Source organism: Sander vitreus, chromosome 5 (assembly GCF_031162955.1).
Source record: "Sander vitreus isolate 19-12246 chromosome 5, sanVit1, whole genome shotgun sequence".
Classification (NCBI taxonomy): domain Eukaryota; kingdom Metazoa; phylum Chordata; class Actinopteri; order Perciformes; family Percidae; genus Sander; species Sander vitreus.
In genome coordinates this window covers 5,814,576-5,836,938 of record NC_135859.1, presented here as the reverse complement: position 1 = coordinate 5,836,938, position 22,363 = coordinate 5,814,576, and the positions used below count along the sequence as shown (strand labels likewise).

Here is a 22,363-nt window from a genome sequence, read left to right as displayed (position 1 = left end):
GTGTTGGTACAGCTATGCCTGAACTTCATGTGGACTGCTGAGAAATCCAGCAGATGGATGAAGAAGTTTGTTGATGCTGCTTGAAGTTTGTTTGTAGAAGATGAATGTTGTGATTCACTTTTTAAATCTCCTTAGTTTGAGGAAGGGGATACGTCCAGCAGCATCGAACAGAACACAGAACGGCCTGGTAGTAGCACTCCTACCTTGCGCAGTTGGCATAAGCTGCTGGAGTGGAACGCCAGGTGATCCTAGAGCTACACCAGGATGCTGGAAAATCAGCCCATGGCGACCAACGTCAATCCGGGACCTCTTAGCCTGATCTGGGATTTAAAACACACAATACCCTCATAACGCAAAAAAAAGCACTCGGCACAGAGCAATGACCTTCGGAAGACCTTACAGGTCACCTCTCCTTCCTTGGGTTAAGACTTCAACACAAAGCGCTAGTAGAGGATGCCAAATATCTAAAAGCAGAAGCAATTAGAGGGAGAAAAGAAAACAAACAGAAAATAAAGCAAACAGGGAGGAAACAAAGCAACATAGGAGAGACAGGAGTCTACGATCCTTGCCCTACCTGCTTGCACCATAGCCTGTTGCCTCTTAAAGGCATCCATGTCTCCAGGGTTTGTAATTGTGCCAGCAACAGCCCCTTGGTGTCCCTGCAAAAACTCTCAAGGAATTAGTGAGGGATTAGCAATAAAGATACTCGATAGAATTTAAGAAATAAACAATAGATCATTTCATTGTAGTAAGTGCTCGAACAAGCATGTATCCATCACCTGAAACTGCTGCTGGACAGAAAAAGCTGCAGAAACATTGGGAGGAAGCTGTGTTGCTATGGCAACTGGTGTCACTGCTTGGCCATCCTTTCCAGTAACAACCTTTACCTGAAAAAGACACAGATTTGAAAGATGAACAATATTCATTATATGAAATGAAAGAACGTCCAATTTTGTAATCGTAAAATTTCTACTTGATCCAATGTAATACCTCATCATTAATGACCTCAGACTGTTCTTCTTCTTCTTCTTCATCTTCAAGGTCCAAGTCGTTCTGTCTCAAGTAAGTATACAAAGGAACACAGGGCTTCTTCTTAAAAGCTACATAGTCCATCATGTTACCTTGGAGGTGCTGCAGAAAGAAAAGCTCAATCAGGTATTCTTTGAACACTTCTTTCAAGCTCTCCATCTTCTTGGTGTTGTGCTCCAGGCACAGTTTTCTCAGATGGGCAATCTCTGGAGTAGAAGGAGCAATTTCCTCTAACTTCTTGGGAGCCTGCTTCTTTAAAGTGGCTACAGACATGCTGGTGGGTGCAAGAGGATTGTTGGGGATCCCTTGGGTTGGACTGGTGAGGGATGGGCTAGACGGTGGAATGGAGGAGGGTATACTGAATGATGCCGTGGCTGTGGTTCCTACTCCAGCAACCACACCCTGCGACGTCTTCTCAAATATCATAGGGCGTGCCAGCTGTCCTTGAATGATACTGCTGATCTGTGGAGGTAGGTTGGAAGTGGTGATGTGACCAGGACTGCCCAGAGTGGGGAGAGCAGGACCGCTGGCCACAGGACTTTGAGGTCCGAGGTGGTGGATGGTGCCTCCAGTCTGTGAGTGAGGCTGAGAGAGCCGGCGTTCCCTTACAGAACCTGGTGTTCCTGGAGAGGCCAGCTGTATCTGGCCAGGTGCGGCTTGGGCAATCTGGGCCAGTCCTGTCCCTTCCTGGTAAACAAAGTGGCCACTTCCCGATGGACTGCCTAAACTGATTTGTCGCACTAACATACCAGCTTCAACAAATCGTGTTGGACTCTGTCCACACACACCCAATGCTGTTGCAGGTGCTCCTGGCCTTGTCACACCTTGCAGAGGGACTGGGCTGTGCTGGGTGGGACTTTGGGGCTGCAAGGGTTGGGGCACAGGTGAGGTGACCTGGATGTAGGAGGATGGAGCATGTTCAAACCGCCACTGAGGCGTAGCATGCTGGAAGCCAGGGGATGCTGGGTTCTGGATGGGAACTGGGGTTAGGGTGATCTGCTGGTTACCAGTCACCATCTGCCCCACATTTTGTAATGTGATGTTCATGTTCTGGCCAGTGACTGGGCTACGACTCATGATTATCTGATAATTGGGCGACTGGGGAGCTGAAGGGCTGGGAGCAGAAGAAAATGTGGTCACAGGAGATGGAGGGTGGTTAACTGTAGCTTGCTGCTGTGTGACTGCCATGGTGGTGGGCTGCTGCTGCTCCTCTGCTTCAGCCCCACTGACAGACTTGGATCTCTGAAGTTGTCGTTGCATATTCTGTGATCCACTTCCATGGTGCATTGCGTGACACTGTTACTATGTCTAAACACAATAATCTATAGAAAGGGCACAGCAAAGCACAACAATAAGTGATTTTTACCTATTGAATGTGACCCAAAAAAGAAGAAGGACAGAAGGCTTTTTCTGGTAGGTCACTCAACATGGTCCCAGATTTTAAACATATTAAAGAATTGTAATTTAAATAAGGTTCTCCATAAAACATACAGACAATATGCATATGTGAACTGTCAAGAGATTATGCCATATCGTTTATACCCAAGCAAAACCTTTAATATCTCTGGATGCACAGTGTTGCAACTTAATGTGCATCAGTGATGATTCGTGACAGTAGTTGAGTCCGCTTCCCCCCCCCCCCATTTGATTTTACACCATTGTGATAATGATGATTGTGTTGTCCCTTAATTTGACAGGTAGTCTATACTGGATTAATCTAAAACCAACATTCCGGTCTTGTTATTTTATATACAAACTATTTCTCAATTTATTCAACAGAAAATTAACTCAATCACCAATATCTTGATATAAAAAGACATACATCATGATATTCTCCACATCACCCACTTATTGTATTAAACTGTTATACATGACCAATCTTAAATACATAAACATAAAGAGCTCCACATGCATTTACACTAAGTAATGTAGATATAAAGAACAAATGGTGGTCACTACACTTCATCACCCATTATTATAACGTTACAGCGAGGGCGTGTTAAAAGCAAAGTAAGGAAGGGATGTTATATTTAGGACTAGAACATACACCTTGTAAGCACTTAACGTTTTATATTAAGATGTTTTAACATTAAGATACATCTTTAACGTAATATAGCTAGCTACACCACATCTTTACACCGGTGTGCACGTAAGCGAGCACCGGACTAAAATATAAGATTATATATCGCCAGGTATAGATTGTTCTATAATTAAAAACAATGGTAGATCTTGTTTACCGCTGTGAATCAGCTAAAGCAAACCTGCATATTAAACAAAGGTAATATAACGTTTCTGGTGACTTGTATTGTAAATGTAAATTACAGCGCAAAGAAACTCGAGTTTGTTGTATACTACTCGTTTTAACACCGTAATAACGGCACTATATTTACAACAAAAAGTAGCTACATATAGCAGTATTTACTTGGTACTGGCTTTAATTGTCATTGTTTGTTACGATGTTAACGTTAGCTCCCACCAACTCGGTCCGGGGCGTAACATTAGCTAACGCTAGCTAGTTAGTAGCAGTGCAATGAGACATAAACACCCGCAACTGGCAAAATAATTAGATATAGACTAGCTAAGAGTTGGGTGATAAATAAACCCAACGTATATTTCAAATATTAAACTGTAATATCTAGAATAATACTGTCTGTGCCATTTCAGCTATTAGAATGACCCTTGCTACGGGACGTGTGCTAGCCAATGCTAACTATGTTAGCTAGCTTGTTATTGCTAGCAGGCCAACTACCAATGAATAAATACATTTTATCACCTCAACGGTGTTACTTACAGGGAATGGGGCTTCTGGAGTAGTTTCATAAATCCTAAGTCATATTTACAATAAAGCACATGCTGTAACAAATGTTATTCCGCGAAAAAATAAAATATCGATATTGCTAGCGGCTACTCAATGTTTTGGAGCTAATTTCATTCAGCAACATGGCGACCGCAGCAACCTTTTGTGTAACCCGGATGTCGATCTGTCTCCAGGAAGTGGTTAGACCATGAAACGATTAGCAACGTTGTTAAAACATTATAGCATTATTTTAAGAGGCCTATTTTTTTTGTATTTAGTCCTTAAAAAAGTGATTGACGCACAAATTAAAGAAATTATTTGGAGCTTGGAATTCAGGAAAAAGTGTAATTTTAACGACAAAGGTCAAAATTGTAATTTAAGTTTAATATTGTGGCAAACAATACATAGCCTACTGATTAAGCATGCAAAGTACAACAGAACAGAGAACTCATAGTTTTAACAATAAATATTTATTTTCATCACACAGTGTGTAACAATTCATTTTGGCAAATTTGACCGGCAGTCATAAAATACTAGTAGAAAAGGCAATTTGATCAATTCTAACAAACTTACATTTTAACACATTTTCACAAAATATTGAATAAGTCATTTAAATAAACTAGTGTACTATCAGGCAAAGTCATGTACAAATTCATTCACAAATTAACCTTTTTACATGTATCCAAACAGCTGGGGGAAAATACAAACTAATGTGCACACATACACACAAACACAAACAAACAGCAGATAAACATTAGCAATGTGGCATGCAGTTAGTAACACTAAGTATCTCATAACTGAGTACATCACCACCTGACAGAGGGCATTGTTGGATCAGTTGTTGTTTAACTAAAATCCCATTCAAATGTCAAAATATACTTATTGCAGTGCAGTCTATGATGAAGTCTATATGACTTATATTGTATAAGGTCAAACATACTTTCATTACCTTTACATCCACTACTCTGCTGTGATGAAAAATGTAAAAAACAAAACAAAAAAACAGGCACATTTACTATTACTGCTACACATTTGGTCATCCCATTCAAAATATCCAGACTTTTACAGTACACATAACACCAAGGCTTTAAATACAGAGTATAACAACAACTAAATAATCACTGTTTCAAGTACAACATTTTTATTTTATTTAATCTGATTATTCTATGTGCAAAACACAAAACAATGCACTATTATATACAGTCTGTAACAAAACAAAAAAAAAACAATACTTAGAACAATTTACCTGATCCAAGTATTCAAACAATCATGACATTTCAACATCTTCAAGAACTTGTCCAAAACAGGACTTCCAGACTTTTCTGTGCATTTATGTAAAGATTACAGACTGGCGTGTGGGATAAGAGCAAATGCTCCAGTGGTCATTTTCCTTAAGACAGATCAAAGTGCTTGTGTGTATTGACAGTCTAGGAGGATCCATCTACATTGAGGGCAGATGGATGAGGCAAGACAATACATTTGTAGAGCTCATTGCTACTTTTAACTCTGCAGAGCAGAAAGGCGTCGCTCAATACACTGCTTACCTGAGAACAGAGAGATTAAAAAGAATGAATTAATAAGAATAAAAAAAGAATAAAATCTGGTCAAGACCTAGGCAAGATTACATGAGGAATTCATATGTGGTCTGATTCTAGCATATTAAACTACTATCTTGTGGTCTGTGTGTCACAGTGCTGCCACATACATTTATCGATGCTGTCAATGTCCTTCTGCTCTGTGATGATCCGGGACAGACCCTCCATCAGCAAAAGGGCTTTGTGGTAGCGCTGGACTGATGCTGTGCCATAGTGGAACATCTCATCTAGAGCAGCACACTGTACCTGAATGCAGTAAGAACACACACACATTAGGGCTAAAATAAAGATTCATGATGGATATATGCTGGATAGAACCTGATTTTAAGTGAATATCAACATCCCCTGCTGTGAGGTGAGCTCACCATGTGCACAGTGTGGCTGTAGATGAGCTTGTCTGCTGTAAGTCCATTGAAGCGGTCCATAAGCTTCTGTTTGTCAAGCAAGAAGGTCTGCAGGCGATGGTTGAGGGTGCGACAGTATGTCACACAGCTCTTGTACAATTCATTCAGCTTCCTGAGCACTGCACAAAGGAAATACAGAATGCAAATACATTTCATTATTCAGAGATAAACTGACCCTTGTCATCACGCTTTAACATGGAATGCCAATTCTCACTCAGTTAGACTACCTAGATGGATCACTGCTCTCTTCACAATTTTAATGCTTTTACTACAAACATTTAACAGGCACCTTTCAAGTCTACAAAAGCAGAGTGCTTAGTACTCAGAACCAGAGGTCACTGGTCTCACCTTGTTTGACTGTAGCAGAGGGGAGAAGTCGGCCTTGTTTGATAGTCTCTTTAGCATTGTGCAGTGCTGATGACAGAAACTCTTCAGCTTTCATGTACAACACTAACTGCTCTGCATAGCTGGAATATGCACATAAGAAACAGCAGTCATTCCCAAGAAGATTTGTGAAGGAAGGGAGGCTATTGTATATGAACATGTATACATACAGAACATGTACAAAACCTCTCACCTCCATTCTTTACTCAGGAGGCTGATCTGATCCGTCACCAAGCTCTGCTCTAGAAAAGAAACATCAGGACTGCTGATGGCATCCAGCGCCGAGTCCTTGGAAGAAGCCAATTCCATGACACAGAGGACAAAAGCCAAAGTGAATCGCAGGTCACTCAGAGCATCTGTATGAGCCTGCTGTGAAAGGAACACATACTGTGAATACTGAAACTGTTAATGTGAAATCTAAATTTGCATCTTCAGATGTACATTAATACTGTAAGTTCAAAACAACCTGGAGGGTTCACCTCACAGTATCGTCTCATAGTATTCGTCTGTACTAGAGCTGTATTTGGGCCTCAAAAGTTAGGCCCGACAAGGCCCGAGCCCGACAAGTACATTTAGATTGACAGCTTTTTAAAAGCCCAAACCTGGTGTGGCCGGGTGTATGTCATTCCCCCTCTCTCTCCCCTTTCATGTCTTCATCTGTCCTGTGAAAACAAAGACCTAAAAATGCCCCCCAAAAAAAATTAGCTTTAAAAGCCCAAACCCGTTTACAGCCCGACATTATTCAAATGTGTGCACGCACACAGCTCTTTCGCCTTTTGTCAAGAATGAGTCATTTATACATTTTTAACATCATTTATTCATGACTAACGTAGGCTATAGGCCACTTGGAAGTTGGAACAAAGAAATAAAATAAGTCCTCCAGAGGCCAGCCTCCATTTCACCTCCTCAGCATCCATTTTTGCGCTGATCAAAAACACATCACCATGGGAACCTGGGTAGCTCACCTGGTAGAGCAGGCGTATATATATATATATATATATATATATATATATATACATATAGAAGATACCTCCTTGATGCAGCGGCCGCAGGTTCGACTCTGCCCTGCGGCCCTTTGCTGCACGTTATTCCCCCTCTCTCTCCCCTTTCATGTCTTCAGCTGTCCTATACAAAATAAAATGCCCAAAGAAATAATCTTAAAAAAAAACGAAAACGCATCACCTGACCGCTCATTTACCGCACAACCTGGAGCGCAAGCCCGAGCCTGTGTAAAATGATAGAAATTAAGACCAAACCCGACAGAACCCGTCAGGTCCCGTCGGGTTCGGGCAAAGATCTTCAGCTCTAGTCTGTACCTCCATCAGTGTATCTTCTGGGAGCTCTGGAGGGTGAAAGACCAGACTGCTGTGTGGAGTCGCATCCATGGCTTCAGTCTCACTGTTTCTACGGCTTCCTTCCCGGAGAAGGCGACTGTTCAGTAGCCAGGCTGAGTTAATGTAGCTGGGGGAGCCTGCATTTCAGACAACAACAGATACAGCTGAACCCTGAACAGCGGAAATACGGGTAATGAAGAGAGCATGGGAGTAACTGATAACACGTTTTAGGCTTACAATAACAAGGTGGCTCTATTTTATGTGTTGTTTTATTATTATTTTGATTTCAAAGCTCAAATGTAAACAATCACAGTGTGTTCTTTTACATGCCCAATGTTCAAATCTTTTTTGGGGCATTTTAGGCCCTCATTTATGTAGAGGTTTGCTCCTCTGCAAACCTCTACATATGGGCCACCAAGTGAGCTACCCAGGTGCCCGTTTACCTAAAATTTTACCTGGTTAACAAGGGCTCTCAGTGCTTGTGTTTTGCTTTAGATTATGTTAATTGGAAAACTACACCTTAACTCTAAACTGGAGAAAGAAGTTCATAATACAAAAAAAATACAGCCTCATTGGATCACTCAAAAATGTACTTAAGGGACTTCTCACAAACCTTCTACAACACAAGCTAAAATATTGCACTCGACAGTAAGTCAATATTCACGTTAGAACATCTACCTGAGAACATCTTTGTGGTATCAGGAGGAGTGTCTCCTCTGGACGGAGAACCCATAGTGAAAATCATAGGAGGTGGGCTGTCGGAGTATTGAAAGCCTCTATGACAACCAGTAGGTGGAGCTGTAGGAGAAAATAAGAGTTTAGGTCAAATGGCTAAGATGTCCTTGGTAAGTGTGCAGCTGGACTGCAGCCGATGCATAGCAGTAGATGCTTCAAAATATGCACTTTGTAACTTCTACATGTTGCAAACATAACACTTCACCTTGCCTGCTAATGATGTGTTTATTTCACAATAGTTACTGTGTTATATACACTATTACATAAAGCATTCCCTTTGCATGACTTTAAAGCGTATTTCAAAATGTGGCTGTAAAATATGTACCCATCTTTTCTAAACGACAGCTACAAAGTCTTAAATACTGGTGAACAAAGACCTACAGTATCAGTAGAAAACTGGTCCCATTTGTTCCAACGGTACCTGCTGTATCCATGCTTTTCTCACAGTTGAGGCTCTCGTCGCTTCCCTCTTCAAAAAGGTGAGCTCCAAAGGCCGCCTTCAGTAGCATGTCAGACAGCTTGCCTGCACTCAGTGATCTGGACATTTAATACAGCCACAGACACCATCGAGAGCATTAAATAATTTATCAGACAGCGTACACTATCTTTTATACTGTGTGACATCTCTAGGTGCCAGATGGCACATTTCTATATGAATGAAGTCTTAAGTAGATGTGGATTAGTGAAATACACACATACAAATTATGTATAAATAATTGTTATATTCATAATAATATATTGATAATAAACTGGTCAGACCTTTTAAAAGGCCCACTGTTATTGGCTGATTTCCTGCTGAGGTGGGTCTGGGAAGCAGGACATGGGTCAAGGGATTGCAGGTCTAGGACTGTCCTGATTCGGTTTGGCATTCTTGAATGAACCCCCTGTTTAAAAGGAAATTACAGTTTTGAAAACATAATTGAAATACTAGCATGTATACTGTACAATTAGGCGATCAATTAGATTCTGCTGTGTGAGCTGCTTGTAGATAAAGCCTTTGCTCTCATAGAAAGTGTAATGAAATAGTCACTTTGGCTGTTTTGAAGAGAGGTGACAACAAAATTACACCAGCTAATATTATTGTGTGCATTGTGAAAGAAATGCACATGATGGTGTGTATTAATATAGATGTTTTAGATGCTGACCTTGGGACTGGAGGCGTCCTGCATGTCAGGAGAGCCAGCGAGCAGTCCAGTTCTTGTGCTGAGCGGGAGAATCTGCTCTGAGGTCTTTGGGGTCATTCCCACTAGAGTGCAGAGAATTATAAAGATTAAACCATTAAACCGTGAGTCAGGCAGAGGGGAATATGGGTACAGAGAAAATCAAATCGCAACACATCACCAAAAAACAACTCGGGGAATGTACTGTACATGACATGTTTCAGATGGTGTAATTTTTGTTAACACCCAAATGGCTCTGGTGGCCAACAACAAGTGACATTGCACTGACAAATCCCCATGTAGTGTGTTAAGCTGTAGGAGTGTGACCTAGACAGTTGCTGTAGAAGAGCTCTGCTTAACAAACACTCCCTAAATAGGTGAAAAATTGAGGCGACTACCTAGTGGGGAGGACTGTAGTGGTCGGGCTCCTCCAACCCCTGGGGAGTTGAGGACAAATCCTGGACTTTGAGCTCTACAGCCTCCACATTTTGGGGAGCTGCTGCTAGCACAGCAGAGTGTGACCCTGGATGACATGAGATATAGTTAGAAAAAGACAGAAGAGAATGGGTAATAAGACACTGAGGTGGGGTGGGGGCAGAGATAAGACAGCCAAGCGGCTGCACATGCCTGGTGGAGCCATGCATGCCGACAGGTTGCAGGTTCTGTTCAATACGCTGGTAGTTTTGGATTTGAGTTGGGACAGGAATGGGCACCGAGGGGCTGCATTTACGAACGATTTCAACAGGCTTGCTGCATGGATGAAAGAGGAAGCAAAGGAATTAGACACAAAGGAATGTCATTTTTTATAAATCGACTAAAAATAACAGTGGAATTCACAAAAAGTAGAAGCACATGTTCACAACCCATAATTTCTCATACTGGACATAAAAGGAATACAGATACTGTTAGGTTTAAGCTCACACTCAACTTACTCATCTATCTCAGAACACTTTTTCACTTTTCACCAACCAAAATCTGAACCTGCCTGGCATTCTCTTACCTAACAGGCTTGGAGGGAGAGTGTAGCAGGGGCGAGGGTGGAGGTGTCTTTCCTGCATTTCTGGGACCTCTCTCAGCCAGTAGTGAGCTCCTTAAAATTGATATTTGTTAGCTCAGTCTGCACATTGAACAATATTTAATAACATTACTTTTGCTAAATATTTATATGTTTTGGTACTAGAGGTGTTGAAATGAATCAAATAATCGATGCATCGAATCGTGGACATGGACGATGCTGCATTGATAATCGGCCGGGCCATAATCGATTATTTCTGTTTACAATTTAATGAATACCTGACAACCTTTCTGTTTACATATTCTGTTATGTTTTGCACATTCAGGAAGTGCCATGTGCTCAGTGCTGTAGTTTTATGTATCCAATTTATTTAGTATTAGAGCACTGCAGAATGTTTTGTTTTTTTAAGCTTGAAAAGTTATGAATTAAATATCCTATATGGCTTTAACAGAAAAATTTATTTGACGCATTGTGACGCATCGAGATATCGAATCGAATCGGGAGGTCAGTGAAGATTCACACCTCTATTTTGTACATATCAAAAAAGCATCATATTCAATCATATTCTCAGAAATGATGGTACTGGCAAGATATTGTGCACTACTCACCCACTGTATATCAGGCAACTCTCAATGGGTGACCCAACTTCCACTTCACATGTGCACTCACCTACAAAGCAATAAAATAGAAATAGACTCATTTTGCTGATGTGAAGAAAAACCTGCACAATAAAAAAAGAATTGCAGATATATATAGAGTGAGGTTTACATGTCTTACTTAGAAACTGGGCAGGCACCATGACATAGTCCTCTGTGTAAGATGAGGTGTTCCTACTGTCTTGATTGGCTATATCTTTCAGCAGGAAGCCGGGGGTGTCCTGTGTAGGGGAATACTGCGCTTTGGGCGGAAGTCGGTGCATTTCTCCATCGGAATGCTAAGAGAGTGTAAAATAAAGAACTGTTTAAATATCATAACTATGATAGATTACAAGAAAACTAATACACTATGAGCTTACGGTTTTTATTTAAAAAGACACTTCACATCATCGACCAAGTGAGTTTGCTTTATAAAACTACTAAAGAAAGGTGAACACACTTGAGGAGAGGCCAGATGGGATGTGGAGGAGCTGCTTGAGGAACTGACCGAGCCTGAACTGGGGTAGGGGAGCACGGTAGCTGGAGAGCCTGTCAAGAAAACATACATAACACAAACATAAATGTGCTTGCATTAAGACCGCGGCTACAGCACCTTTATTTATTCTAAGCTGTACAGCAACAAATAAGATACAGTCCTTACATTTCTTTGTGGATGAGCTCGTCTCCAAGAAAGGATGGTGAAAAAACTCATCTGCAAATGCAAATATTTATATGTAAGAGAGGCTTTTTTTAAATGTAATTATGAAAAGCAGTTCTGAATGTTAAAAGGCAGGGGCTTACCAAAGCCGATCCGTTCTTTGTGGTTTCTCTGCAGCAGCCCCAACAGCAGGTGTCTTAGGTTGCTAGAAGTCTCCTTTGGGATGCTGGGAAAAGAGGGGAAAACCATTAAGTGGGTTCATTTCTGCATCCAGCTTTATACACTGTATGTGTAGCCCACATGTTGACTTCATATTTATTTATTATTATATTCATATTTTTTTTTAACTTGCTGCTTCAGTGTGTTCACTGATTTTTGCATGATATATGTGGTCCTAAAATAAATAATATTTAGGTCACTTGTGTTTCATAAGCGCAGAGAAAATGAGTGAATTTTTCATCTAATTTGCAGCTTCAGTGCAAAACCTCATAGGCTATCATGACACAGACAGTGTGTGTGTGTGTGTGTGTGTGTGTGTGTGTGTGTGTGTGTGTGTGTGTGTGTGTGTGTGTTTACATCTGTGTGGAGCTATGTTAAGTCATGTGGAAAATGTTGTGTTGTGCAGGTCACTAGCTGGCAGCTTGAAGCAGGTTATATATAGAATGACAAGAAAACAACAAACATGCCTCCTTACACTGCGTCTTATCAAGCAGCTTTATCACTGCAAAAGACAAGCATGGCTACGAAACAAACACAGACTGGCAAAGTGTTCATGAAAACAGTGGGAGAACAATTCATAAATCCCTCTGAACCCTTTCCAGGTCCAAGTTCTGAGCACGAGGGATTCAGTGTTCAAAATGACTTTAAATAGCCAGGAGAACTGATTGTAGGGGCATTTGTCAAATGATATCAAGTCAGATAAATAGAGTTTCACGTTGCGCATGGACAGCACCTCCTGTATATCATAGGCAGGACACTCGATTTAGCAGCATACATTTGTTAAGATTTTTAAATATCAACTGTGTGAGAGTGGCTGATAGAGAAAGTTCTCGATGATCAGCCGTCAGGAGACTGTATACTGTTTCTTGCACATACAGACTATTTTTAGTGGTGGTATGGGCTTTATTGAGTGCTAATTACCCATGTGTGTGTACATGTGCCTGTGTGTGCTCTTGCATGTGGTTTGGAAACTGTCCGTGTGCACTCCAAACATCATTCACATACACACAAGTCATTCATCAGCAAATTGAGTGCAGAGAGGACAGATCTCCCTGTAACACACTGTTTACACCCTCATCCTATCATCTTCCTGTGCGTATTGTGTGTGTACAGTATAGAAGTGTGTTGGCGTGGGGGTCATCCACTTACCTGGGTAGGAGGGTCCTGTTGCTTTCATAAAACAAACGGAGCTCTTGCGGGGTGCTGGCCTATATACCCACACACACACACACACACACACACACACACACACACACACACACACACACCAAACATGAGTTACATTTGAAAATGACTGCTCACATGCACACACACATAAACATATGCAAATGAATGCACCTGCAGCCTTACAAACATGCATTTGAATAAATGATAGTGGATAGTGGAAGCTATTTATTTGACTACGTCATTACAAATATAAAAAAAAAAATAGTTATGCCACAGAGCATATAATCCAAATATAAATAATGTGTGGGTTTGATGATCCCATCAAGGGCAAAGTGGAATGCTTAGAGATGCCAGCTAAGTAAACATCAGCAGTAGCAGCAGCAGCAGCTAACCTCACACTGACCCTTGGATTTATCTAAACTAACAGACCTGCCTGACAGAAATAGAAGTCAATCTTCCCTCTCATTCTCAGGGAAAATGCATTCAAGGAAACTGAACATAAATAACCTCAATAGGTGCAAAAGGTCAAACAATGAAACAGAATGCTTCTTCCTCTTCAACTGATCATATGTGGGAATAGAAATGGACTTCAGACAAAGAAGGGACCAAAAACGAGACAAAACATTAGCATGTGTCTCTATACATATTTCACAACTGAACTTGCAGTCTGCAAATTCAAAAACAGTTCAACGGTGTCATCTGAGCAGCCACGTAAACAGGAGAAAGTACTACCCAGGGCTGTGAAGCAATATTTGCTTTGGGTTGGGAGAAATGGCGCTTAGCCATTTCCTCCATGCCCCCCCCCCCCACCATCTGTAAACAAGGTGCTTTCCTAACAAGTAGTCAAGCTGTTCCAGCATTTTCCAACTACTAATACTGGAGATCAGGGAGAGTGTCAACGGGCAGGCAGGTGGTTTTTAATGTCGCAATGTGGATCCTGTTTCTCTGTGTTGTAAAAGGGATGCATCGTGTTCAGTTTTGTGTTGACAATAACGACTCTGCCCTTTCTAGGACGGGAGCATTTGTTGGCAAATTGCTAAATTCATTTACGTAAACACCTAAAAAGATTGATGTTACAGTTTTTGTATCTGCATGTGTGTGTGTGTGTGTGTGTGTGTGTGTGTGTGCGCTTTTAAGTGCCACTTACGTAAAATGGCGCCTTTCCAGTCAGACACTGGTAGACAATAGTACCTATGCTCCACAGATCAGCCTTGGCATCATAGTTCTGGGACATGATGACCTCAGGAGCCTGTGTCAGACAAACACAGCTTACAGCTTAGGGACACAGTGACCGTACACCTTGTTGGTGCATAAAAGTAAGAGACCTTAATACTCACCATGTACATAGGAGAGCCACACAGCGTGGCCGCCATAGTGTTTGTCTGGAGATGACGTGCAAACCCAAAGTCAGCTGCAGGGTGAAAGAAATAAGGTGAGGGTCATACACTTGTGTGTGTGTGTGTGTGTGTGTGTGTGTATGTGGGTTTGGAGGTCTAAAGAACACAACAGGACATCACACAAATGGGCCGTTTCAGGGACACTCCCACCTTCGCACAACCCTGCAACCAATCGCCGGATCGCTTTTTTTTTTGGTCAGAAAGCAGCATAATACTCTGCAAAGTGAAGTCATTACCTATCTTAAGGCATGTATTGATGGGGCTGGACCTGCGCCCCTCTGGGTGGCAGAGCAAGATGTTCTGAGGTTTGAGGTCTCTGTGGAGGATGCCTTTGCTCTGCAGGACCTTCATGGCCTGACCGATCTGCTGCAGGAATACTCGGATGGTGTCCTCACTTAACGTGCCCTTAGCTGAGGGTCAGAGGGATGAAATACATAAGATGATCTAGGAGGAAGTTAGCATGGTAGTAAACTGAAGGTTTATCATATTGCATGGTAGGTAGATACACCCTGTCGGCATTTAATCCCAGCATGTTGGCCCCGCTCGAGGCACATAAGCACAAATGTTTCCTGCCGATATAGCATCTCAAATGTGAATATTTTCAGCATTTTCTAGTATTCTATGTATCGAACTACATATTTTTGGATTTTGGACTGTGCAGTCAGACAATACAAACAATTTGAGAACGTCAGCTTTGGTTTTGAGAAAATTGTGATGGAAATGACTTATTTGGAAAATAATCAAGAAATTAATTATAATGAAAATAATTGTTAGTTGCAGTCCTTGATCTTACTTAATATTTGAGTTACTTTGTTTTTACACTCTCACCAGGAACTACAATATAATATAATATATGGTGAAGATGCTCTACTCTTATCACATCAGCGGCACTGCTGTCACACTTCGTGGAAGGGAATTTTGTTTACGATGGGGGCTTCATTTGGATATTAACGTCAAGGCTGTCGGACATGCTAGCCCCTTCCCAGTATATTCAGTATTTCTAGCTGTAGTGTTTTTCCATCAGAGCACAGGGGATAAGTGAGTGGCAGATGGGTGAGGTCATGTGGGTGCTCTGTGAACCTTGCCAAGAGTGACTGAGTGTTGTGCTGCAAATAGCTGGATATGTCTCCTTGGCAGGGACACTGAATGAACAAGTCTACAAAATAGGAGATGCTGGCAAGGTGACAGAATTAGACCAATGATACATATTAGTATTTGAATAGACACCAGCGATGTAAATTCAGCCTGAGAAAAATCCCTCAGCTGCGTCATTATATTTTGGAGCAGGTTTTGAAACTTGAGGCAGGAGACATTTTCAGTGTATAGCCTACTGAGAAATGTTTTTTTTTGTTTTTGTATTCTGAGTATTCAAACTTCACCAAAAAAAAAGAAAAATAAAAGCTGGGAGTTATTTTGGCCACTCATTTGCTACTGGTTTCTACATCATTTATATGGAAAAACCTTGGGGGGGAGGAAAAAAAAACCTTAGGGGTAGTTTAATTAATTACGGTAGTTTAATTTGATCTGTGTTAAGCACTTGGGAGTATTAGTAATCATTTACCCACTGACCTGTTGGAACCTTAAACCTGAATTCTATGGTTGTTCTGCTCTGCCTCCTCAAAATCCTATTATTTCACTGAAAAAGCTTAGCCAAGCCTCTTAAAAGCCAAACTGACCTGCCAGTGCAACAGTAAGCTGCTCCAAACATGTTTACAGATAACAAACTGTAAATGTGATCCTCTAATTCAACACCGAGGAGTGTGAATGTCCTCTTTTTTGCTTTGAACACAGGTCAAACAGAAAACTGTACAGTAGTGAGACCTGAGCTATATTAAGCGCTGCAGAATGTAGCAAACTTACAGTGAAGGTACTCTGCCAGGTCGCCTCCATTGCAGTACTGAAAAGTTGAGACAGACAAGTCTTAATAGAGGCTTTGATAATGCTGCCTTGTTAGTGAATGTGATTTTTCATTTTCATTTCCACGTACCAGGCATATTTCTAACACAACTCACCTCCATGACGAGATACACACATCCTCCCATTTCCTGTTGAGGAAACCAGATAAATGCTTAGTATTATTTTCAAAAAGTACAGTAACTGGAATAAACTTATGTTGAGAATCGGATTGAAAGTGTGAAAAACACAAATCACATTTATTTCATGTAGAGAGATGGGGAATTATGAATCCATCAACGTCTTAGCAGCTGTACCCCACGTTGCGCAACAAGTGACACCAGCTCACTTCTTAGACCGAGTTGACTCTGTTTTGGCCTGTAATCAGCTGCGCTTCTAGAAATTCTGGGCCCAATGACAACAGTTAACTCAGGGCCTGAAACTGTACCCCATCATGGCCCCTGTCCAGTCCCCCTGAATCTTTTAGGACCCATCCCGAATTAGGCGCTCTGCTTCATTGCCATTGAAAAAGTCACAGAGTTTTGAGGTGACATGGGCTAGGGCAAAAGGGTGAGAAGTTTAGGGTGTCAGTCCCACATGATTGAAGTAATGAGTGGGGGAGCAAATTGCCACTTTTCTTTGTCTTTTATATCAAGTTATAGCTAGTAGAGTCTGTGTATTAAAGAAACCTAAGAAGTGTTTACCATGTGTACTTTTGTATTAATAACACCCTGTCTATTACTATGCAGTAAGTATCACTTTATCAGATAATAGAGGGAGCAGGTTGTGCCAATGCCAGGTAAATAAACACATTGCGGTCTACAAAAGGCTCCTGCAGCCTGACTTCAAATGTATCGTCTAAAGTCATTAGTCTTGCATGCTGGTGCCTGTCTGCTGTGAGACTCTACTCAGACTCTGTGTTTTATAAGTCATTGTTTAACCGGCTGCACCCTGCCATCTGTCAGGAATAGTGAGAGATCAGCTCACCCTAGTCTGGTGTCTGCCAGGTGTCAGTAAGGTGAGAGGAGGAAAGCACACACATACTCAGGCAAACTCACATCTAAGCAAATGGTTAATTGCATGTGCTGTGTGTCCTCTTTAAAAGTTTAAGAATATTCATTTAGTCTACGGCACACAGTGAAACAATCTCAATATCATGCTAATAAATCGGTCATCCACCCAGTTTTCAGTCTTTTAGAATAATGCGTTTGAAGAAAGAAAACTTCCATTTAATATAAACTACAGATCCAGTTCAGGTCACTGAGGTCACTAGTAGAACCATGAAAAACTACAACATCCGAAGTCTGTATCACACCGAACGGTGACGCTCAATGTTGCGGCAACATGTCAACATTTGCAACATGTGACAGCAAAGTCCCCAGTACTGCACCTGTGTATTGCTGTGTGGTTACTCAGCATTATGTCTGTGATGATGTGTGTGACAGGTAAGAGGGGAAAAGAGAAGACAAATCATGTTTACCTGATAGTCAAGTAGTCTGACAATGTTCTCATGTTTGAGTTCCTAGAGGAGGTGGGGGATGGGGGGGGATATAAGTTAAAAAGGCACACAGAGAGACTGACACAGGATGTGTGGCAACATAAAAAGTCAACTTTAGTACCTTCAATATTTTGATTTCTTTACCAAGCAGAGACTGAGATTTGGCCAGGTTTTTCTTGTTGATACATTTCACAGCAACTACCCAGTCACGTTTCTTGAAAAGTAAAATAAAAGCAGGATATAAATACACCAGATTTACATTTATCAAGACAAATTTGTCTCAGATGTAAAACGTACCTCTTTATGTCTGCCTTTGAACACAACTGCAAAGGCACCGTGACCAATCAGGTCTTTCCTGTTGAACTCAAACTTCCCAACAGACTCCATGAATAATAACAATAAAAATGCGTTCAAGTATCAAGAGGTAGACTCTCCAACTGAAAAAGACGTACAGTCCCACGACTCTTCCCTCGTTCCGGTAAATCCCATATCATTGATGGAAAATACTGTATTCACACGTGACAAGCTTCATACTCGAGGAAAATATCGATGACAACATTAAGAAGTTTCTGTCAACACAAAAAGTAAAAAAAACAACAACTCTGTCACAAAATATTAGCAACCCGCTGTACCTTTTAACGATTCAAATGAGTCCCTGTTACTTTTCTAGAACCGGTAGAAGTTAAAAACTCACGTCAGTGTTGTAAACGCTGTTTGTTTTTAGATACTGAGCTCAGATATTATTGTCTTACTCACCTTTCTACCCATGCGCTGCCAGTTATTCATATCTCACTGCGAGCATGCGCAAACAGACAGGCAGAGGTTTGATGCTGACGCCTTCATGTACAACTCGTAAACTCGTAAATTCAATAACTTAATTTGGCTAGGATTTATGTTTAAACGCTGTATCAAGAAGCAGCCATTTTACAAAGTAGCTACTGCCATGGTTGATGGTGTTTTTTTTATTTTAGGTGTCAAGCAGCACAAGGATTTTTTTATGCGCTGGTATGTATGCTATGGTATTTCCATCAGTCAACAATGATAACACTCAAATTAAACAAAGATCACCGAAATATTCAAAAACATAAACTGTATTCCACATACAATAAAATACATCACGTTCACTATATCTACTCCACCACCTTAACATATTCACGCACAGACACACAAGGCCCGAGTGATGCTCTCTGCTTAAATACTGCCCATAAAGAGATCCCTTCCTAATGTGCTTCTAATGTAAGTGAAGGGAAACAAAATCCACAGTCCGTATTATGTATATATTCCAACATTTATCTGAAGCGAATATGAGGCTTCACCACTCTGAGTTAATCAAATCAAGTGGAAAGTTACTAGTCCTGTTTTCTTGAGGTTCAGTGGAAGGATAGTAACACAAAGAGAGAATTTTGTTCTAAGACTAGAACTTTGGAAGATACCCACTTGATTTGTCTAATTTGGACTGCTGAAGCCTCATATTATCTTCAGATAAACTTTGGAATGTAGTCCACATGAACAGGATGAATGATTACAGCAAGCAACTTGTTTCAATGTGCAAATACCTAACTGTTTGAAGACAGACATGGGACATTGTGAACCTTTCCTTTAACACTTCTCTCATCTAGTTGGTTGCATAATGCAGGATGGCTCCATATCAGTCACACTGACAGCAACTTTCAGGTTTGGGTATTCTTCAACGCCATCCTTACCAAAAACTAATTAATAATCATGTAAATCACAGTTACAAACATGCATGCACACACGACACGCACACACACACACACACACACACACACACACACACACACACACACACACACACAGTCTATCTTATTCCTTCTGTTGCTTTATTTTCAAAGCATTGTATTCTGTGTGTTTGTGTATCCACCAAACAGTGAAGTGTTAAATAATACAAATGTTAAAAATCATGTAATAAAGACAGAAAAATGACGCTGATTTGTTGTCATAAACGATTTTATAATAAAGATAATTGGAAGCACAAACCATAGTACCTACCATAAGACAACAATCATTAAAGGCCATACAAGCATATTGAAATATCTAACTTTAGATTTGACATGAAAAGTGAGCGCAGAGTGACTTACAGTAAAGGAAACCTAATGTTGGTACAGTGTAAGATCAATGACATTATAAATGATGTCATCTCCCTCTATTCTCACAGTATTTTAAGAAATAAAAGCAAAAACCTTGTAAAGTCCCTCTGTTGTAGAACATATTTTCATTGTACAAAAAATGTAAGAAAATTGGAAAGAAATTTGCAACAGAAATCGCTAAAGACAACATAAACTTCACAGAATTGTGTCCAAAACACAGCCAGTATTCACGATTCCTCAAAAAGCATAACATACTGCAGCTTACTAAGATGTGAGGTACTGCAAATATACTAGTTCATTTTGAAAGGGAAAAAATACAAATAGACAAAGAATTTAACATGAGAACATACTGATTGTTGAGTTGTGACACTTGACAGTTGAGACATGATAGAGAACTCAGAATCACAAAATAAATAAATACATTATATCAGATTTACATAGGGTCGAATGCACTGCTGCTTCAGCCATTGTTATCATGCAGTTGTTGTGTCCCCAACATTGGATTAAAGCTGTATGAATCAGGCGAATCTTGGAGAAGTTAATTCAGGAAAAATAAGCTAATTTGTCCTTTGTGATGGTGCGATCACGGGAGGCTTGTATCATGTGGACGCGCCGACAGTTTTGTTGTCATTACTTAGAATTCCTCATGGGAGCGGCAGAAACTACGCACTATAGCTTTAAGGCATAAATCTAACACTATATTTAAGGAAAATATACAGCTTTCCTTAGTATTTTTTTTAACCAGCTGCTGGCGGTGGCTTCATATTGACTAAACAAACATGAAATTGGTGTCAGTCTTTTCATCTACCTTTCAGCAAGAAAGCAAATAAGCATCAGTTAAATAAACTCTTGCTAATTACTAAATCAACTGCAATATACAGATGTCAGATGGAATCTAGAAGCTCCACCACAGAGCAGTGATGCTAAACCCTGAACTACACTCCTGGATGTCAAGACTCACACTGATGTCCTCAGAAATCCCTGCTCTTGTTTTTGGGAACACAATATGTTTTTATGAGATAATAATAAGGCACAGTCCTTAGAGTCTGTTTGTCTTTAAAAGGTGAAGCTATTATTCAGCTACACAACACCTCCATTGGTACAGTATCACTTTCACTTGAGCAGATGAGTGTCTGATTCATTACATAACACAGTGGGAGAATACTCTGGCCAGTGTTTGTCATTCTACACTAGTGAGCTTCAGACTGCTCTCCTGTCACAGACAGAAATGGTTCTACACGGCGGAGAGGTCGATACGATTAGCCGAGTTGCTGCTTTTGTCCCATGTGTTCATCTTGGTGGGAGTCACGCCCTCCTTGTTTCCATTCATCTAGAGGATGGGAAGTAAAATGTTAGACTCAGGCAGTTAAGAGTTGATGAGCTCATTTTTGTTTGAGCAAATCTTTAACACCAACAGCACTCACAATGTCAGAGTTGAATGGCTTCACATTGATGTTTCGGATGGAACTGCTGGTAAGAGACCACACCTTGGTTTTGTGTTTGAAAGCAGCTCTGACCTACAGAAAGACGCACAGCCATACCAGACAATGGTGACAAATGTCAGGCGGAATACCCCTTATCACCCTAACTCAGAAATTGGGGCTGCAGCAGAGAACACCGTCCCTTCCATGCTAATTAGAATACATAACATTAATTTATGGTTTAGCATGTGTACAATTTTCTCCCACAAGACGTGACAAATCAAAACATTAAAACACACATCTAATATGTTTAGCACCATACCTCAGAGTTGAGAAGACAGTGAAACAAGAAGACAAAGAACCCCTAAAGAAAAAGGAAAAAAATGTCAACTTTAGCATAATTTTCACAAATGGCTGCAAACATTTTGGAAAAGAAAAAGTCCCGTAGTGAGGAACCTACTTGTAACGAGTTAAATACAGCAAAAATATACAGGAATGGCAAAAAGTGTGTGTTGACAGCGAGAACGCCAAAGATCCAGGAAATGCCGAGTATAGGCAGGAGCACAGCCACCGCCTTCACAGTCAGCCTAGAAACAAAGCAAGAGACAACCATGTTTAAATGATTAGCTTTTAATAAGAGAACAATAAGCACTGGTCTGATCGTGAAAACAAATAAACTCACTTGACTGCGTTGGCGTCTCCATGAACTTTGTAGCTCTCTCCGCTGATTCGAGATATGATCCTGGTCACGGATATCAGAATGCCAATGTTCACCTGGAAATCAAAAAGGATGTGGAATACATTTAACAATATTATTTAGTTTCTTTCCTCCTCGAATAGAATATATACGTCTACAATGAATATAGATTAAATTGTAGATTGTAGCAAATTGGGAACTGTAAAAAAATGACAAA

At 40.7% G+C, this 22,363-nt stretch overlaps 3 protein-coding genes across 13 annotated transcripts in view; all 3 read right to left on the bottom strand.

Annotated features, from left to right (window-relative positions):
- Positions 1-3,996, bottom strand: part of ep400 (E1A binding protein p400) — a 38,488-nt gene extending 34,492 nt beyond the window's left edge. For all 5 annotated transcript variants that reach the window (XM_078250191.1, XM_078250193.1, XM_078250192.1 and 2 more), the window contains exons 1-4: positions 3,821-3,996; positions 991-2,351; positions 780-887; positions 575-659 (exon numbers count right to left, since the gene is read on the bottom strand). In XM_078250191.1, coding sequence (XP_078106317.1) covers positions 575-659; positions 780-887; positions 991-2,316 — 1,519 coding nt within the window. In that variant the 5' untranslated portion in view covers positions 2,317-2,351; positions 3,821-3,996. The remainder of the gene's footprint in view (positions 1-574; positions 660-779; positions 888-990; positions 2,352-3,820) is intronic.
- A 281-nt stretch (positions 3,997-4,277) lies between these two features.
- Positions 4,278-18,713, bottom strand: ulk1a (unc-51 like autophagy activating kinase 1a). Of its 5 annotated transcripts, none has more exons than XM_078250187.1 (28): positions 18,677-18,713; positions 18,218-18,489; positions 18,042-18,134; positions 17,903-17,944; positions 16,542-16,574; positions 16,390-16,426; positions 14,766-14,939; positions 14,470-14,543; positions 14,280-14,381; positions 13,115-13,173; positions 11,890-11,972; positions 11,750-11,800; positions 11,549-11,637; positions 11,231-11,387; positions 11,062-11,122; positions 10,439-10,528; positions 10,066-10,188; positions 9,837-9,961; positions 9,424-9,524; positions 9,038-9,162; positions 8,700-8,815; positions 8,222-8,341; positions 7,526-7,680; positions 6,403-6,578; positions 6,174-6,292; positions 5,787-5,944; positions 5,532-5,667; positions 4,278-5,370 (listed from the first exon to the last, which is right to left on the bottom strand). In XM_078250187.1, the coding sequence occupies exons 2-28, from the start codon at positions 18,305-18,307 to the stop codon at positions 5,327-5,329; spliced, it is 2,733 nt and encodes a 910-aa protein (XP_078106313.1). In that variant the 5' UTR covers positions 18,308-18,489; positions 18,677-18,713; the 3' UTR covers positions 4,278-5,326. The 5 variants fall into 5 exon arrangements, with proteins under 5 accessions (XP_078106313.1, XP_078106314.1, XP_078106312.1 ...); XM_078250188.1 differs by having other exon boundaries at positions 18,615-18,690; XM_078250186.1 differs by lacking the exon at positions 18,677-18,713 and having other exon boundaries at positions 18,218-18,669.
- A 1,083-nt stretch (positions 18,714-19,796) lies between these two features.
- The window catches only part of adgrd1 (adhesion G protein-coupled receptor D1), a 34,241-nt gene continuing 31,674 nt past the window's right edge, over positions 19,797-22,363 (bottom strand). Inside the window, exons 22-26 of one of the 3 annotated variants that reach the window (XM_078250184.1) lie at positions 22,132-22,223; positions 21,910-22,036; positions 21,772-21,813; positions 21,453-21,545; positions 19,797-21,358 (exon numbers count right to left, since the gene is read on the bottom strand). In XM_078250184.1, the coding sequence (XP_078106310.1) occupies positions 21,263-21,358; positions 21,453-21,545; positions 21,772-21,813; positions 21,910-22,036; positions 22,132-22,223 (450 nt within the window). In that variant the 3' untranslated portion in view covers positions 19,797-21,262. The remainder of the gene's footprint in view (positions 21,359-21,452; positions 21,546-21,771; positions 21,814-21,909; positions 22,037-22,131; positions 22,224-22,363) is intronic. The other 2 variants (XM_078250183.1, XM_078250185.1) reach the window with 2 other exon arrangements.

Bases quoted from the DNA above. Each gene is read 5' to 3' on its own strand.
- ulk1a (XM_078250187.1), bottom strand. From the start codon at position 18,307: ATGGAGTCTGTTGGGAAGTTTGAGTTCAACAGGAAAGACCTGATTGGT. The intron at 13,174-14,279 runs GTAAGTGGCACT...GTGGGTATATAG, and splicing joins CTGGAAAGGCGCCATTTTAC to GCCAGCACCCCGCAAGAGCT. The intron at 11,638-11,749 runs GTAAGGACTGTA...TTTTCTTGACAG, and splicing joins GAGCTCATCCACAAAGAAAT to GCTCTCCAGCTACCGTGCTC.